This window comes from Pipistrellus kuhlii, unplaced genomic scaffold, assembly GCF_014108245.1.
Source record: "Pipistrellus kuhlii isolate mPipKuh1 unplaced genomic scaffold, mPipKuh1.p scaffold_m20_p_15, whole genome shotgun sequence".
NCBI classification, from domain to species: domain Eukaryota; kingdom Metazoa; phylum Chordata; class Mammalia; order Chiroptera; family Vespertilionidae; genus Pipistrellus; species Pipistrellus kuhlii.
Window position 1 is genome coordinate 12,208,421 of NW_023425460.1, and position 17,666 is coordinate 12,226,086.

The 17,666-nt window shown below is 40.9% G+C and overlaps 1 protein-coding gene across 1 annotated transcript in view; it reads left to right on the forward strand.

Moving 5' to 3' along the window:
* DNA2 (DNA replication helicase/nuclease 2) overlaps nucleotides 1-17,666 on the forward strand; it is a 34,930-nt gene that overhangs the window by 2,391 nt on the left and 14,873 nt on the right. Inside the window, exons 3-14 of the mRNA XM_036438328.2 lie at nucleotides 614-797; nucleotides 3,365-3,510; nucleotides 4,992-5,123; nucleotides 6,091-6,310; nucleotides 7,456-7,573; nucleotides 9,164-9,329; nucleotides 11,629-11,823; nucleotides 12,410-12,640; nucleotides 14,699-14,815; nucleotides 14,893-15,002; nucleotides 15,694-15,803; nucleotides 16,798-17,022. Coding sequence (XP_036294221.1) covers nucleotides 614-797; nucleotides 3,365-3,510; nucleotides 4,992-5,123; nucleotides 6,091-6,310; nucleotides 7,456-7,573; nucleotides 9,164-9,329; nucleotides 11,629-11,823; nucleotides 12,410-12,640; nucleotides 14,699-14,815; nucleotides 14,893-15,002; nucleotides 15,694-15,803; nucleotides 16,798-17,022 — 1,954 coding nt within the window. The remainder of the gene's footprint in view (nucleotides 1-613; nucleotides 798-3,364; nucleotides 3,511-4,991; nucleotides 5,124-6,090; nucleotides 6,311-7,455; nucleotides 7,574-9,163; nucleotides 9,330-11,628; nucleotides 11,824-12,409; nucleotides 12,641-14,698; nucleotides 14,816-14,892; nucleotides 15,003-15,693; nucleotides 15,804-16,797; nucleotides 17,023-17,666) is intronic.

Sequence of the window (17,666 nt, forward strand, 5' to 3'; positions counted from 1 at the left end):
ATTCTCACAAAGAGCAAGATGAATCACAGCATAAGAACATGCTTTGACCTTACATTTCTGTACCCAAGTAAAGTGTGGTACGTAAAGTGTGGTACGTTTGGGTGACGGGGAGATGCAGTGAAGTCAGCTCTGATTTTGCCTAGATTTTCTGTCGAGGCTGCAGTAGGATGGTATGAACTAGATACATATGGTTTTATTTTTGCTACATTGCATTTGGCTCCATGCCTCATCGACGATGTAGATACTATGTAAGCCTTAAGAATGAGATAATTTTAAAAACTGAGACAATTAATTATTAAAACAAAATCATCCGTAATTGGAGCTCTGTGTTACCCCATTAAAGATTTGATAGCTTTGGATGCTGCTAACCCAGCTTTCCTCCCTGGGATTAAAGGAAAACCCACGCGTATTCTCAGGAGTGTTTCAAAGGTGGGAAAGGGTGGTGTGACCAAGAGCTGATTCAGAAGACTGCATCCTGGTATTGGATTTTTTTAAAAAGGATCCATAAGTTTAGAAATACTTCTTCCGACAAAAGATTTGTTTATTTTTGAAGCCAATTAATAAGCTTAAATGTAGGTACCGAAACGGTGTTGATACTTGGCTTTATTTGTAGGTGCTCTGTCCCAGTGGAGCCAGGGGACATCATTCACCTGGAGGGAGACTGCACGTCGGACACGTGGATAATAGATGAAGATTCTGGCTATTTGATTCTGTATCCGGACATGCTGATTTCTGGCACAAGCATAGCCAGCAGTATTCGATGTCTGAGAAGAGCCGTCCTCAGTGAAACTTTCAGGGTGAGTAATCTAACAGTTTCTGCAGGGGTTTAGAGTTTGTAGAGCACTTTTACACTTTCCTTTTTTTCTTTTCTTTGAGGCTGGAGGAGAGGGAGGGAAGGAAGTGTGGGATACTTGGGGTGCGGGTTCGGGGCAGCAAGGGAAAGCAGGGTGGGAGGAAAGGGGAAGGGGCAGGAGTCACTTTTACACTTTGGTTTTACTTAACCCTTCCAGTAACGCTGTGAGGAGATGGTATTAACCAGCTGCATGTTACAGATGAGGGAAATCAGGCTCAGAGACTTAAAGTGACTTGCTAAAGTCATGTAGCTAGTAAGTGGCAGTACTGGGACTCATGGCCACGAGCCCGACTCTTTTGAATTTTGTTAAACACTGATAAAATAATTCTAATGATAAGGAAATTAGTTTAGTGATAAAAAATTAGTACATCTAGCCAAAACCGGTTTGGCTTAGTGGATAGAGTGTCGGTCTGCGGAATGAAGGGTCCCAGGTTCGATTCCGGTCAAGGGCATGTTCATTGGTTGCGGGCAAGACCCCGGTAGGGGGTGTGCAGGAGGCAGCTGATCGATGTTTCTAGTTCTCTATCCCTCTCCCTTCCTCTATGTGGAAAATCAATAAAATATATATTTTTTAAAATTAGTAGATCTAGATATCTCCAAACATTGCTTCATGTGATTCCATTGCTTTTCAGAGAGAGTGGAAGGGAGGTTGGAGGGGTGGGAAAGAAAGAAAGAGAAACATCCATGTGAGAGATACACTTTGACCGGTTGCCTCCCGCACACGTTCCCCAACTGGGGCGGGGAGTGAACTTGCAATGCAGGTATGTGCCCTGGGCCAGGAATTGAACCCTTGAACCTTTGGTCCTCTGGTCAGCACTATAACCACGGAGCAGCTCCAGCCAGGGCAGACCCTGAGTGTTTATTTGTTAAACGTTTGCTCCCTGCTCTGGCCGATGGTTCAGTTGTTTGGAGCGTTGTCCCGTACATGGCAAGGCTGCAGGTTCAATTCCATATCAGGGCACATACCGAGGTTGTGGGTTCAGTCCCTGGTTGGGCTTGTAGAGAAGGCAACTGATTAATTGCTCTTTCTCTCTCTCTCTCTCTCTCTCTCTCTCTCTCGCTCTCTCGCTCTCTCGCTCTCTCTCGCTCTCTCTCGCTCTCGCTCTCTCGCTCTCTCGCTCTCTTGCTCTCTCGCTCTCTCTCTCAAAAAAAAAAAAATATATATATATATTCAGGTGAGGATTAAAAAGTTTCTTCCTCCCAGTGTGTTGTTTTATTTATACAATTAACCTACATGTATGTAGAAAACCAAAATTACAGCTGAGCAAGAAGAGCCAAAGAAGGCAAAATACTTATGTAGACTTTTTTCTAATAGTGTTAGTTGCTACTTATTTGTAGTTTAGTTTATCCACTTTTTTCCTTCAGTTGTGGGAGAGTATCAACTTCTCTCTTAATCATGTATTATAAGATGGACCTAAATATTACTCTATTAAAAACTTTTATTTTGAAATAATTCAGACTCAACATCAAATTTGCAAAAATAGTACAAAGAGTACCTCTGTAAGTTTTTTAAAATCCCTGATGGATGGTTTGGTGGACTTTATCTAGTTTTTGGTTAATAAAAGAGTTACTTGAAAAACACTTCCTTTTTGAGTAGAGAGAACTTTTCTTGCCAAAAATCTCTACTGTAAGTTAACATTTTATGTTTCAATAATATCTTTTGCTTTCAGTAATTTGTGAACTATGCCTTTATTGACCTTTTCTATTTGGATAAATTATAAAATGAAATTAGAAATGAATATATTAAATAGTTGAGAATATGTTGAACATTTTCACTTTGGTTAATTTTAAAAAATGTATATTTTATTTTTTACAGAGAGGAAGGGAGAGGGATAGAGAGATAGAAACATCGATGAGAGAGAAACATCGACCAGCTGCTTCCTGCATACCCCCTGAATGTGCCTGAAACATATGTATATGCCCTTGACTGGAATCGAACCCGGGACCTCTCAGTCCACAGGCCGACGCTCTATCCACTGAGCCAAACCGGTTTCGGCTACTTTGGTTAATTTTTAAAATAGAAATATAATGATTTAAAAAACAAACAAACACAACTCTCATAGAATAATTCAGGTCATTCTGAATAGAAGGGTAAGTCACACTGGGCAGTTTGGCTCAGTATATAGAGCGTGGGCCTGAGGACTGAAGGGTCCTGGGTTCAGTTCCTATTGAGGGCATATAACTTGGTTCCAGGCTGCTGTGTGCAGTTCTGGGTGTATGTGGGAGGCAAGCAATCAATGTGTCTCTCTCAAATTAATGTTTCTCTCTCTTTGTCTCTCCCTGTCCCTTCCCCTCTTTTTAAAAATCAATGGAAAATATCCTCTTGTGAGAATTAACAAGAAAAGAAAGGGGAAGTCACTTATAATTCCTCCCACCAGAAAAATGCATTGATTGATATTTTGATATTTGTCTTACTAGTACACTTTGGCCATGGTGGTTTAAAAGGTTAGGTAATAAGTATACATTCATTCCTGTTAATATGTTGTAAAATAAAATTTTTGTTCTTAATAGAGCTCTGATCCAGTCACACGCCAAATGCTGATTGGTACGGTTCTCCATGAAGTATTTCAGAAAGCAATAAGTGATAGCTTTGACCCAGAAAAGCTACAAGAACTTGCTTTGCAAACTGTTCAAGAGATAAGGCACCTGAAAGAAATGTAAGTAGTTACAAGAAGTTCAATTTTATTATATAACTTCTCCTAAATCTGTAAGGTACTCGGCCATTTTCCTAGTCAGTGTAAATTAGTGTAATACTGAAATGCAGATTCCAAAGTTGCAGTCTCCCCTTCCAGTTCTGCGGAGAGCTTCTATCATTGCACAGCAGGAACTCTTTGGCTAAGAATAACTGCACGTTCTGTCCAGCAGACTCAGAGAGTGTGCGGGACGTGTTGCCCCCCCTTTAGAAACTGATACGCTGAACATATGCGTTTGGAAGTCAGGCCTCCTTTGAAATTCTAGCTTTGCCAGTGAGATGGCCGCAGACGTCACTTAAACATTCTGAAAACGGCGATGATACCTGGTTTGCATTTTGTGACAATGGAAATACCGTGTATAAACCCACAGGAGGTTACTCCCTGGCGCTTTATGAGTGACTGATGGCCTTCAGAGGGATTAGCACGCCCTGCCGTCTGTTTCTGCCTCTCCTCCTCCTGCAGCCCATCTTCTCTCACAGGCATGCTTTCATTGGTGATGAGTTTGTTCTGACATTGGTCTGTTTTCCCAGATAGTAATTATATGTCTCACTGTTTGTGTGGGGAAAAATGTGTTCCAAAATTTCACACAAGTGACGTAGCGATGACGCGTAATCTAGTTGTAAAACATGTCCGGCCGCGGCCGTGCGCCGGCACTGTGTGTTCTCAGACTCGGATCCTGAGCCGTCCGACAGCAGCTCATTGTAAACGAGGAAACGTTTCATGACCATAAAGCACAGCATTCAGAATATAAAATAGATTTTATAAAGGTTTTGCTTTAAGAGTTCTATTTATAGCCTACTTGCCACTTTGCGTTTCAAAATTTTGAATTTTTTGGTCACAACCTAACCAGCAAATGATTACCTTATCTGTTGTATATTGGATTGATTATTGCCCAGTAGCCAGTCACATCACATTAGTGGCTTACGTGGCAAACGTCTAACCAGTTACCTCAGGGTCTCTGTAGAGTAGAAACTCAGGGTGGCTCAGCGGGTGGTTCTGGCCCCGGTCTCCATGTGGGCGGCTGTGAGCGAGGCTTGCCCAGGGCAGGAGGAGGAGGACTCACATGTCAGGGGGAATGTGGGACCGTTTGGGACACTGGTGTCAGCCGTGGCTCCCTGGCTTGAGGGACTTCGGCTTCTCTCTCGAGCTGAGGCTCAGTCTGCTCAGGAGATGCTCTCGGCAGAGCCGGCTGCTCATTCTGTCCTCTTTGCTGACCCTGCTCTTCAGAGACTGACAGGGCTCCCCAAGCCTACGCTCTATCCATTGAGCCAAACCGGTCCCGGCTGCTCTCTCCCTTTTTCAGGCTGAATCATAACGCTTTGTACGTGAGGTTCACATTTTGTTTATCTATTAGTCCATGGTACTTGGGTTGCTTAATTGGATGTTTTTGTCCTTTTTTACTATTTTCATATTTATGCTTTAACATGTATTCTTTTACTGCACAGGTACCGCTTAAATTTGAATCAAGATGAAGTAAAACAAGATGTAGAAGAGTATCTTCCCTCATTTTCTAAGTGGGCTGGAGATTTCATGCATAAACACTCTCCAGCTGACTCCCCGCAGATGCAGCTCTCTCTGTAAGAAACCTCTGTATTTATGTGGTTCATATGTTTAGACCGGGATTCTGCTCTGTGTTTTGAATTAAAGCTTTTTAACGATTGAGTTCTTGCAACTAGCCTTTTTGTTTGCTTATTTTACAAATTACAGTCCTGAATATCTTTCCAATCTGGCCAGGGTTTTTATACTTTTCTAAATATCAATTTTATATGATATAAAATGAAATGCTTTATTACTAGAAAATGTATTCTTTTCATATAAGATTTATATTTCTAGTTTTTTATATGGCTTTGAGACTCAAATAGGATTAATAGAAGTTGGCTCTTATCTGAATTTTCTTCTGCAGAATGACTTTCTGCTCTAAAAATAAGTAAAGCTTAGATAAGAAAAGTGTAAAAGGCTTTAAAAGTTATTTTTGTCTCTCCAGGATTGTCACAGGGGTGTAAGTGTTGGATGATCAAACTCATTCTTACCCACGTTGTAATGGTGTTACATGAAGGATCACATCACATGCAAGCATCAGTCTGTGTAATAGTTGTATATCAGAATATTCAGATTGGTATTGGTGGCTCCAGCAGTACAAGTAGCGAGGTTTGCAGTAATCTAGGCCTGAGGAAGGAAGGGCTGGGGTGGGAAGATTGTAGTAATAATGAACTGAAAGGGACAGATGAAAAAAACGAGGAAATGTATGTTACATGAGTTGGAGCCTATAGGACTGGTTCCTGAACTTGAGTGTGCGTCAGAATTGCTTGGAGAGTTTGCTAAACAGATTGCTGGGCCTCACCCGTTAATATTTCTGATGGAGTAGGTCTAGAGTGGAGCTTGAGAATTTGCATTGATCACAAGTTCCCAGATGATGCCAGTGCTGTAAGGTATATAGACCCTTTCCCCTCCCCACATTCTCCCCACATTCTCTGAAAAGTCAGTGGTAGCAGATGAGAATTGAGCCAAGTGTTCTAATTGTGTGTTTTTGTGTTTTGTTTTTAGGCCAAGTGATGGAGGTAACAATAATGCAGCATGTAATATTGAAGTCATAAAGGCATTGGATATTGAAGAAAGCATTTGGTCCCCTAGGTTTGGATTAAAGGGCAAGATAGATGTTACAGTTGGTGTGAAAATTCATCGAGGATGTAGAACCAAATATAAAGTAATGCCATTGGAACTTAAAACTGGCAAAGAGTCAAATTCTATCGAACACCGTAGTCAGGTATATAAATCTTCATAAGAAAACTGAATGTTTAATAAATTTAAAAATGTAGTCTGCTTTATATATTTTGGCTCAACTTAGGTAATGTTTGAGTTTCATATAATACTTTTCAGTTTGTGATACATTCAGAATACTCAAATTGTCTTATACATGTATATACATGGCCACAGCAGAAAATTTTCTCCAGCAAAAAATATATCAGCTGAACTTGTCAGACAATATTGGCAAGTTTATGTTGTCAAACTACCAGTTTAAACAGATGCTCCTATTAAAAAAAAAAAAAGAAAAGAAAAGAACACCTTGGTCATGTAAGTTGGGGAAACCAAGTACCGTATTTTTCGGACCATAAGACGCTCCGGACTATAAGACGCACCAGTTTTTAGAGAAGGGAAATGAAGAAAAAAAGATTCTGAAACAAATAGTGTCCTAAAATATTTTATGTGCATTAAAACCCAACATCACAGTCATAAACACATGTAATCAACCCTATAAAGTAAACGGCAGCATTTAGAACCATTTTAGAGCCGGGCAAGCACACAGAGACCACACAGAGCCAGGCAAGTAAAAAAACTTTTTTTTTAAAGTATATGTGTAGGCTATATTTGGACCATAAGACGCAGGGACTTCCCCCCCCCCCCCCCACTTCTGGGGGGAAAAAAGTGCGTCTTATGGTCCGAAAAATACGGTATATTTGTAGATATAATGATGCTCATTAGCCCATTAAAGTTTAGGAGAAGACTTAAAGTAATACGGTCTGTTTCAGCTTCATTTAACCTAATATTTCCTAAACCTAATTTTATATGGAGCCATTGTTTTTATGTAACATCTACACAGGACACTCTTTAGGAAACATCATTGTAGCCTGCTGGCATGACACAATGATTGAGCATTGACCTATGAACCAGGAGGTCAGGGTTCGATTCCCGGTGTAGGGTGTGCAGGAGGCAGCCGATCAGTGATTCTCTGTCATCATTGATGTTTCTGTCTCTTTCCTTCTCCTTTCCCCTCTAAAATCAGTGTAATTTTCAAAGTGGAAATAGCTTAATTGACCTTTTGATTTTAAAATTATAGTATTGATTGCAAACCACATACGGAAAAGCAGAAAGGTGAAGTTTCCTTTGACGAAATGTACGCTGTTCCCACAGCTGGTTCTGTACACGCTGCTGAGTCAGGAGAGAAGAGCCGACCCGGAGGCTGGCCTGCTCCTCTACCTCAGGACGGGCCGGATGTACCCTGTGCCGGCCAGACGTCTTGACAAAAGAGGTTGAGCTGCTTCCTCTCATCTTTACTTCTCTGGGTTTTGTTTGTTTCCCCTTCAACTGTCAGTGATGCATACAGCATACCTGGGGCACGGCAGGTTTGGTTCCAGATCACCGCAGTAGAGCGAATATCGCAGTGGAGCACATAAACATAATTTTTTTGGTTTCTTAGCGCATATAAAGGTTATGTTTACATGATCCTGTAGTCTATTAAGTGTGCAGTAGCATTATCCTCCTATATAATAAAGAGGTAATATGCAAATTAGCCCTCACACCTTCACAAGATGGCTGCCGACGAGCAGGCTGGCAGGGGGGTTAGTGAGGGATGTCTGAACAAACAGGCTGTGTGGAGCGACCAGGTCAGCAGGGGAGTTAGTGAGGGATGACCAAACGACTGAACAGGCTGCCTGCGGCAACCAGGCCAGCGTGGGGCAGTGAGGGGAGACCAGGCCGGCAGTTGGGGACCACCAGGCCGGCAGGGAGGTCAGTAAGGGATGACCCAGCTGGTGGTGGTGGGGCACAGTTGAGGGCGACCAGGCCGGCAGGGGCAGTTAGGAGCAGCTAGCCTGGAAGGGAGGGGCAGTTAGGGGTGACCAGACCAGCAGAGGGGCAGTTAGGGGAGATCAGGCTGGTATAGAGTCAGTGATGGGTGATCAGGCTGGTAGGTGGGGGCAGTTACAGGCAACCAGGCAGGCAGGTGAGCAATTAGGAGCCAGCAGTCCAGGATTATGAGAGGGATGTTCGACTGCTGGGGATCGTGCCTAAACTGGCAGTCAAACATCCCCCGAGGGGTCCCAGATTGGAGGGGTGCACGCTGTGCTGAGGGGATTTTGTGCAAATCTGTGAAGTGCAATAAAGTGAAGCACAATGAGACAAGGTGTCCCTGTATTTATACCTGACAGTAGCTCACTATACTTGCTAGGTCTAATACAGGTTTTAATTTATAGTTATGGTATTTTTTAGAAATAATTTTAACAATACACAGAATAGTTGAAAACATTAACTTATTAAAATTTTATCATATAAAACTTTAATTTCTTGCCCTATACTCTAGATAGTTGTATTTATCCTTAGCATTCAGCGAATAAAGCACCAACTTCAAAATTTGTACTAATTATGAGATACATGATTTAAAAAAAAATATTTTTGTTGATTTTCCACAGAGAGGAAGGGAGAGGGATAGAGAACTAGAAACATCAATGAGAGAGAAACATCGACCAGCTGCCTCCTGCACACCCCCCACTGGAGATGTGCCTACAACCAATGTACATGCCTTTGACCGGAATCAAACCTGGGACCTTTCAGTTTGCAGGTCGAAGCTCTATCCACTGAGCCAAACTGGTTTCAGCGAGATACATGATTGTTGAGAGAATTTATCAAGTGAACAAAAGTTGGAGGAATTATACCAAAGTGTTAACAGTGGTTATTCTAGAGTAGTGGGAAAAGTGAATGTTATTCTTTACTTTTTTAAATGTTTTTAAATCTGAAAGTTTTATTTATGCGATGGAAAAGGTATATAATAAACTTTAAAGACACCTGTCCTCCCCCCCTTAGAATTAATTAATTTTTTCTTTTTCTTCCTCTCCCCCCATAGAATTATTAAAACTAAGAAACCAGATGGCATTCTCTTTGTTTCACCGTATTAGCAAACCTGCTACTGGAAAGGAGAAGACAGAGCTTAATCCTTTGCCACAAGTAATTGAGGAACAGCAAACCTGTAAATATTGTTCACAAGCGGGTAACTGTGCTCTTTATAGCAGGTAAACACACTGTCTTCCAGAAATACCAGTTTCATTTAAGTATGCGCCCAACTTAAACTGATTTAACATTGCTGGCTAGTCTGGCATTGATGGTTTCATTTTAGCCATTTTTTTCTGTGTGTATTTGTAAAATGAAGGGACTAGGGGAAAAAGCACAGTTCTTATTTTTTTTTAATCCTCACTCGAGGATATTTTTTTCCATTGATTTTTAGAGAGAGTGGAAGGGAGAGGAAGAGATAGAGAGGAACACCGATGTGAGAGAGATGTATCGATTGGTTGTCTCCCACATGCCTTTGACCAGGGCCAAGAACCTGCAACCGAGATACATACCGTTGACTGGGATCAAACCTTGGACTCTTTATTGTGCATGCTGACACTCTGTCCGCTGAGCCAAACTGGCTAGGGCCACAGTACATCTACATACCGTATTTTCCGGCGTATAAGACGACTTTTGAAACGAAAAAAAGTCAACCGAAAATCGGGGGCAAAAGACCAAAATTGCACAAAAATTACCTGCCGATCTTGACGGCAAAGTAAGTCTTTTCTTTGAATTGAGGGGGTAGTCTTATACAGCGAATATAGGTCTAAACCTGTGTTTTAACTGTAAAATTAGGGGGTCGTCTTATACGCCGGAAAATACGGGTGTATAAAAGGCTAATATGCAAAGTGTTCTCTTGGGAGTTTGCTTGCTTGCTATGACATGCTATGACCACCAGGGGGTGGCACAGAACGAAGGAAGACCCCCACCGGCAGCTGGCAGCCAGGGAAGGAAGGCCCGGATCAGCCCTGATTGCTGGCCAGACCCAGGACCACCTGGCCTCTAGAATGTTACGAGAAGCCTGTTTCCTTGGGGAACAATAGAATGCTTTTTGAACTCTGGTTCAGAAAGATGTCATATGTATAATAGTATAGGCATTTCGAATGCAACTTAAATGGTGTTTTAAGAAGTCTTTCACTTCTTAGTTGCTATTTTATTTCAGGCCTTTTGTAGTTTAAAATAACAGGAAAATTGGCCGAAACCGGTTTGGCTCAGTGGATAGAGCGTCAGCCTGTGGAATAAAAGGTCCCGGGTTCGATTTCGGTCAGGGGCATGTGCCTTGGTTGCGGGCACATCCCCAGTAGGGGGTGTGCAAGAGGCAGCTGATCGATGATTCTCTCTCATCGATGTTTCTAACTCTCTATCCCTCTCTCTTCCTCTCTGTAAAAAATCAATAAAATATATAAAAAATAATAATAATAAAATGAAATAAAATAACAGGGAAATTGTTTCTTCCAGACACAAAGTTTGGTGTGATCCAGTGGCCTTGAATGTTATGTCTATAATATTTTATTACATGTGAGAAGTTTTTAGCTCTTATAAGCAGTCGTTTGTATTTATACCTTCACAGGCCAGCAAAAGGACACAAAAAAGTAGTTAGATGTAAATACAGACTAGACAAGATCAAATCAGAGCCAAAAATTCTAATTCAGCCTGAAAATTCACAGAAATAACTTTTTTAAATGATTTTTAAAAAATATTTTATGGATTTTTTATTTATTTATTTATTTTTTTTACAGAGAGTAAGAGAGAGGGCTAGAGAGATAGAAACATCTATGAGAGAGAATCATCGATCAGCTGCCTCTTGCACACCCCCAACTGGGGAAGTGCCCGCAACCAAGGTACATGCCCTTGATTAGAATCAAATCTGGGATCTTTCAGTTTGCTCTGTCCACTTAGCCAAACCAGTTTTGGCAGAAAGATCTTTTAAAACTATTGTATCAAAGGATCTCTTAATAGCAGAAGACTGAACCATGGGAAGCTGGGGCCTTTACTATCAGCACATTGTTTTGAAATCTTGTGTTTTATTCTCAATGTTTTGTAGGCTTTCCTGTGAGATACTTGTTTCTATATAAAAATTTAGAAAAATCTTATTTTAGAAATTAGCATTAAGCAAAATGAAATTCCAGATAATTCTCCTGTTTTTTTATGTTGACCTTCCCGTGGCACAGAGCTGGCTGTACAAATATTGTGACTTTGAGAAATGCAGTTGTACAAAAAGCCAAAACTTGCTTCCAATAGGAATGAAGACTAGAGTGTACCAAGTAGTTGTTAGGGGCCCAGTCGTTGAAGGCAAAACAATGCAGTATTGAGTTTCTTAAGCATTTTGTTTTGTAAAAAGCCACTTTACTTTTAAAGAAAATTAGGGGCTGTGGTGATAAGTTATGATGATCATCATTATATGTCCTTACTTTAGAAGTACCTCATTTATAGCCAGCAAAACGTTTTATACCCGTGTCTGACCTGGAGCTTTATCCTTAGAGCAGTGGAGCAGCACACGGATGACCGTTCAGCCGCCAGGGGCACGCTGCCCAGAATTAAAGAGGAAACCCAGCACCTCAAGGCCACACACTTGGAGTATTTCAGCCTGTGGTGTCTAATGTTAACGCTGGAGTCAAAATCAAAGGATAATAAAAAAAATAACCAAAATATATGGTTGATGCCTTCATCAGAAATGTAAGTACTGCATTTAATACAGTAAAACTTCAATAATTTGGATTAGTTAGTGGGATGGCATTTGGAATTCGTGACAAATATTGGTTATATTGAGTGAGAAAGACATGCAGTTTCATATATTCATGCTAACTCCGGATGGCTGCCAGTGAATTGTTTCTGAGGAGAGCACCATTGTTAGCTACTTTCAGTAGGAAAAATATGCCTCAGGAAGTCTAATTTTAAAATATATTCTTATTGATTTCAGAGAAGGAGACGGGGAGAGCGATAGATGCATCAGTGATGAGAGAGAATCGTTGATCAGCTGCCTCCTGCACACACTGGGGATCCAGCCCTCAGCCCAGGCGTGTGCCCTGACTGGGAATTGAACTGTGACTTCCTGGTTCACCAGGTCGACGCTCAATCACTGAGCCACACCGGCCAGGAGCATTTCTAAGATTTTAGTGCGGATTGTGGAATATGTGAAAATGACAGGCTCAATATTAGCATTAGAGTTTTTGGGGACCAGACAAACTAGAAAATTGGGGAAAACTGCCAACAGTATTTATATATGTGATATAAATGGGAGCTCTCTCTTTCTACTCCATAGGGAGCGAAGTGGCAACTGCATTGGAAACCTGATTAGAACAGAACATGTAAAGACAGTTTGCGACGGAGAGTATTTACACAATTTCCAGCGTAGAAATGGCGCCATGCCTGTCACAAACCTAATGGCAGGTGACAGAATTATTTTAAGTGGAGAAGAGAGAACCCTGTTTGCTTTATCTAGGGGATACGTGAGAGAGATTAACGTGACGACAATAACCTGTTTGCTAGACAGGTAATGAAGTGTTCCCTTTTTGGGGGGAGGGAGAACAGCTTTATGGTGATGTAATTCACATGCCACACAGGGTCATCCATTTTACATGTACAATTCAATGGTTTTTAGTGTATTCGGAGTTACACCCATCGCCAGGATCAGTTTTAGAACACTTCCATCTCCCCATGAAGAAACCCTGTGCCCTGTAGCAGTCCCTCCTCCAGCCCTGGACAACACAGCCACCGTTTCCTTTCTGACTCCATAGCTTTACCTGTTCTGGACATTTTATGTAATGAGAGCGCACAGTATGTGGTCTTTTGTGATTGGCTTTTGTCATTTACCCTAATGTTTGTGTTTGTTTTAGCCTATTATTTTTAAAAATATATTTTATTGATTTTTTTACAGAGAGGAAGGGAGAGGGATAGAGAGAAACATCGATGAGAGAGAAACATCAATCAACTGCCTCCTGCACCCCCCCCCCCCCCCCCACTAGGGATGTGTCCAAAACTAAGGTACATGCCCTTGACTGGAATCGAACCTGGGACCCTTCAGTCCTCAGGCTGATGCTCTATCCGCTGAGCCAAACCGGTCAGGGCTTAGCCTACTATTTTGAGATTCATTTTCTTGTACCAGTATATATCAGTACTACTTTTCTTTATTTAAACATTTGAGGTAAAACTCAGAAAACATAAAGTGGACCGTTAATGATTTTAAAATGCACAGTTCCGTGGCATGTGGCACAGCCACAGTATTGTGCAGCCAGCACCTCTGTCTGGTTACAAGACACTTGCATCACCCTGGAAGGAAACGTGCCCATGAAGCCTTCGCTTTCTGCCCTCCCTCCCTCTGGCCCCTGGCAACAGCTACTCTGCTTTCTGTCTCTATGGACGGACCTCTTTTAGCATGTCTCTGAGGTTCATCCATGTTTTAGCATTTATCAGTACCCTCATTTCTTTTTCTTTTTTCCTTTAGTACCTTATTTCTTTTTATGCCCGAGTAATACTCTGTTACATCAATAGACCACATTTGTTCATTTATTCACCAGCTGATAGACATCTGATTGTTTTTGGTGTTATGGCTATTGTTACTATAAATATTCACCTGCAGATTTTTAAAAATATATATTTTATTGATTTTCTTACAGAGAGGAAGGGAGAGCTCCACTGCTGAGCCAAACCAGTTTCAGCTGCAGATTAAAAAAAAAATAAAAAAAAAAAAAAAATATATATATATATATATATATATATATATATATATATATATATTATTATTGATTTTTCATAGAGAGGAAGGGAGAGGGATAGAGAGCCAGAAACATCGATGAGAGAAAAACATCGACCAGCTGCCTCCTGCACACCCCCCACCAGGGATGTGCCCGCAGCCGAAGTACATGCCCCTGACCAGAATCGAACCTGGGACCTTTCAGTCCGCAGACTGGTTTCGTCTCACCTGCAGATTTTTATGTGAACATATTTTTATTGCCCTTGTAGCTAAGTCCTAGTGGAACTGCTGGGTCGTCTGCTAATTTCCAGTTTGACATTTGAGGGACTTCCAAACGGCTGAACTTAGTGCATCATGACCCCTAGTTCTAATGTGGACATAGTCTTACCTCATTCTCACAACCACATGTCTGTGATAAATATGTAGCTTATTTTTCCTTCTTAGCATTCTGGCATTTACCATTTTGTTCTTTCCCTTAAATTTATTCATTAATAATTGTGATATAAAGTATATTTATCTCAGTTCAAATAAACAGGTTGATTTAAAGAAAAATATTAATAGTAGAACAGTTACTGTAAAATTTTGGGGCAGAGTCCAATCTCCATGTTCATCAATATTCATATCTTCTCCTTCCTTCCTATACTGCCTGCTTTCCCTGCTTTGAAGTGCAGGCATGTGTCACATGTGTCACCATTTCTTAATGGATGGAGTTACAATGACTTCTGGGTAACTCAATGGAAATGGTATCCATTTTAATAGCTATTTTGGCCCATTTGCTCTTTTAGCAGATAGTAATATCTGCTAAAACTTACCGTGTTAAGTGAAAAACATTCGTGTACACCTGTTTTGCTGTTTTAGGAACTTGTCGGTACTCCCAGAATCAACCTTGTTCCGATTGGACCAGGAAGAAAAGAATTGCGATATAGATACCCCATTAGGAAATCTTTCTAAGTTGATGAAGAATACTGATGCCAGGTTTGTAACAGTGAATGAATCTGAACTTTACCCCACTTCCCTGAGAAATATTACTAAAAGCATTTTTTTCTTCTCAGCCAAAAGCTCCGCGATTTAATCATTGACTTCCGTGAGCCTCAGTTTATACCCTACCTCAGCTCTATCCTTCCGCACGATGCGAAGGACACAGTTGCCTCTATTCTGAAAGGTATGCTCAGCATTCTGCTCCCAGTGTTTTTGTTCTATTTATAATTTAACCTACCATCTAGTGTTGTTGTTTTTTTTTTGCAAGAAAAAATATTTTTTATTTTTATTTATTCATTCATTTTTTACATTTTAAAAAAAATATATATATATTATTATTTTTTACAGAGAGGAAGGGAGAGGGAGAGAGAGCTAGAAATGTCGATGAGAGAGAAACATGGACCAGCTGCCTCCTGCACACCCCCCACTGGGGATATGCCAGCAACCAATGTACATGCCCTTGACTGGAATCGAACCTGGGACTCCTCAGTCCGCAGACCAACGCTTTACCACTGAGCCAAACCGGTTTCGGCTATTTTTTACATTTTTTAAATTAAATTATCTGTGTACATATTTTAACCTTGCCTCCTCCCTCCCATACATACCCTCCCTCCCCAAAGTTTTATGTCCATTGGTTGTACTTATATGCATGTACCTTCTAGTGTTTTAATGACGTATATGCAGTTATTATACAATTACTACACAAAGTCTGTTTGGAAGTAGTTTACATATATTTTTTAACATCACCATATTTTCTTGCTTTGCAAAGTTGTATTGGAGAAACTTGAATAGAGGCTGCTTTTCTTATAGAAATAGTGAATTTGTTCACTGAAATTCATTACGCTTTTTTCTGTTATTTTTACATTTAAATGCAGGTCTGAATAAACCTCAGAGGCAAGCCATGAAAAAGGTGCTTCTTTCCAAAGACTACACGCTCATCGTGGGCATGCCCGGGACAGGAAAGACCACCACAATATGTGCTCTCGTAAGCTCATTGTTCTTTCGCTTAGAAACTAAATACGTAAACCAGCTTCTTTGTTCAGAGAAGGTGATGTTTGAGATCAAAAGAGCTAGATATTGCCCAACTGGTTGAGCTTCAACCTGTGAACCAGGAGGTCACAGTTCAATTTCCAGTCAGGGCACATGCCTGGGTTGCAGGCTCAATCCCCAATGGAATCAATAAAATATATATTTTATAAAGAGCTGAATATTAACTCAAAATGCCTTTATTTCAAATTACCTTTTTAGAATGACTTGAGAAATAGAGAAGCTAAATGACCGATAGTTGTAATCATGTTGCAGATTCCTTGCATTTTGGACTGTCTAAGGTCTCTTCATGTTGATGGCATGTGTATCATTGTATGTTTTTCTTCCCTTTAAAAAACGATCAATTAGCCAAAACCGGTTTGGCTCAGCAGTAGAGCATTGGTCTGTGGACTGAAGGGTCCCAGGTTCGATTCTGGCCAGGGGCATGTACATTGGTTGCGGGCACATCCCCAGTGGGGGGTGTGCAGGAGGCAGCTGGTCGATGTTTCTCTTTCATCGATGTTTCTAGCTCTCTATCTCTCTCCCTCTCTGTGAAAAATCAATAAAATATATTTAAAAAAACAAAACAAAAAAAAAAAACAACGATCAATTATATAGAGGTGGTTCAAATAGATTTTTCTTTTTTTTTTTCTTTTCACATTGGCAAATTTCTGAGTGGTAATTTACTGATTAATGATAATGAAGGTAGCAAGTATTTATTGATTGATACTGTGTGCCAGGCACTATTGGAAGTTCATAAGTAGTCAGTTTTATCACTTTACATAATACTTTGATAACACATTTTGACCTTATAATTTTTAAAAAGTTATTTGGTTTAACTCTTAGATATGCTTCATATTAAGTTTTCTAATTTTATTAGAAAAACATAAGCATGTTAAAAATGGTCTGGAATTAAAAGTAATGCTGTTTTCTTTTCTCTTATTCATCCTTAGGTAAGAATTCTATATGCCTGTGGTTTTAGCGTTTTGTTGACCAGTTATACACATTCTGCTGTGGACAATATTCTTTTGAAGTTAGCGAAGTTTAAAATAGGGTTTTTGCGCTTGGGTCAGACTCAGAAGGTACATCCAGATATCCAGAAATTTACCGAGGAGGAAATTTGCAGATCGAAGGCCATTAAGTCCTTGGCACTTCTGGAAGAACTCTACAATAGTCACGTAAGTACAGTGTGGCCTAGGAATGCTGATATTCATGTCTGCAGCCAGAACGGGGAGAAACAGCACTCTGGGAATTTCGGTCACACTGACCACATGTTACATGATTAATCCAGGTAGTAAACTACAGGACCAGTTTACTAATTTATAGTTCGCTGGCTTGCTTCGGAACTGAAATGAGGTTTTTGGTTTATTATTCAGGGGTCTCCCCTAGTTTAAAATATCCTGCTTCTCTCACAACACTTCTGACACTTAGCCACCTGGAGTTAGTGTAGACCCCTCAGCTTCAGGGCTCCGTCCCACAAGACTGCCCCCCCAATTCAGTTCTGAATTGCAAGTCAGGGCCTCTTGTGCTTCTGAACAACTAGCTATAAATCGGGGCTCCCATGACCCCCTCCTTGGGTTCAGTAATTTTCTAGAATGGCTCATAGAACTCAGGAAGGCGCTTTTCTTACTGCTCTTGAGTACATCTTATAGGATGCAGCTCAGGAACAGCCAGGTGGAGAGCTGCACAGGGGAGGGTGTGTGGGAAGCACCGGTAGCTTCTGGGTCCTCTCCAGGGGAACCGCCCTCCCAGCTCCATGACGTGTTCACCAAACCCTGAGGTTTGGGGATTTATGGAGATTCCGTCATGTAGGTGTGATGGA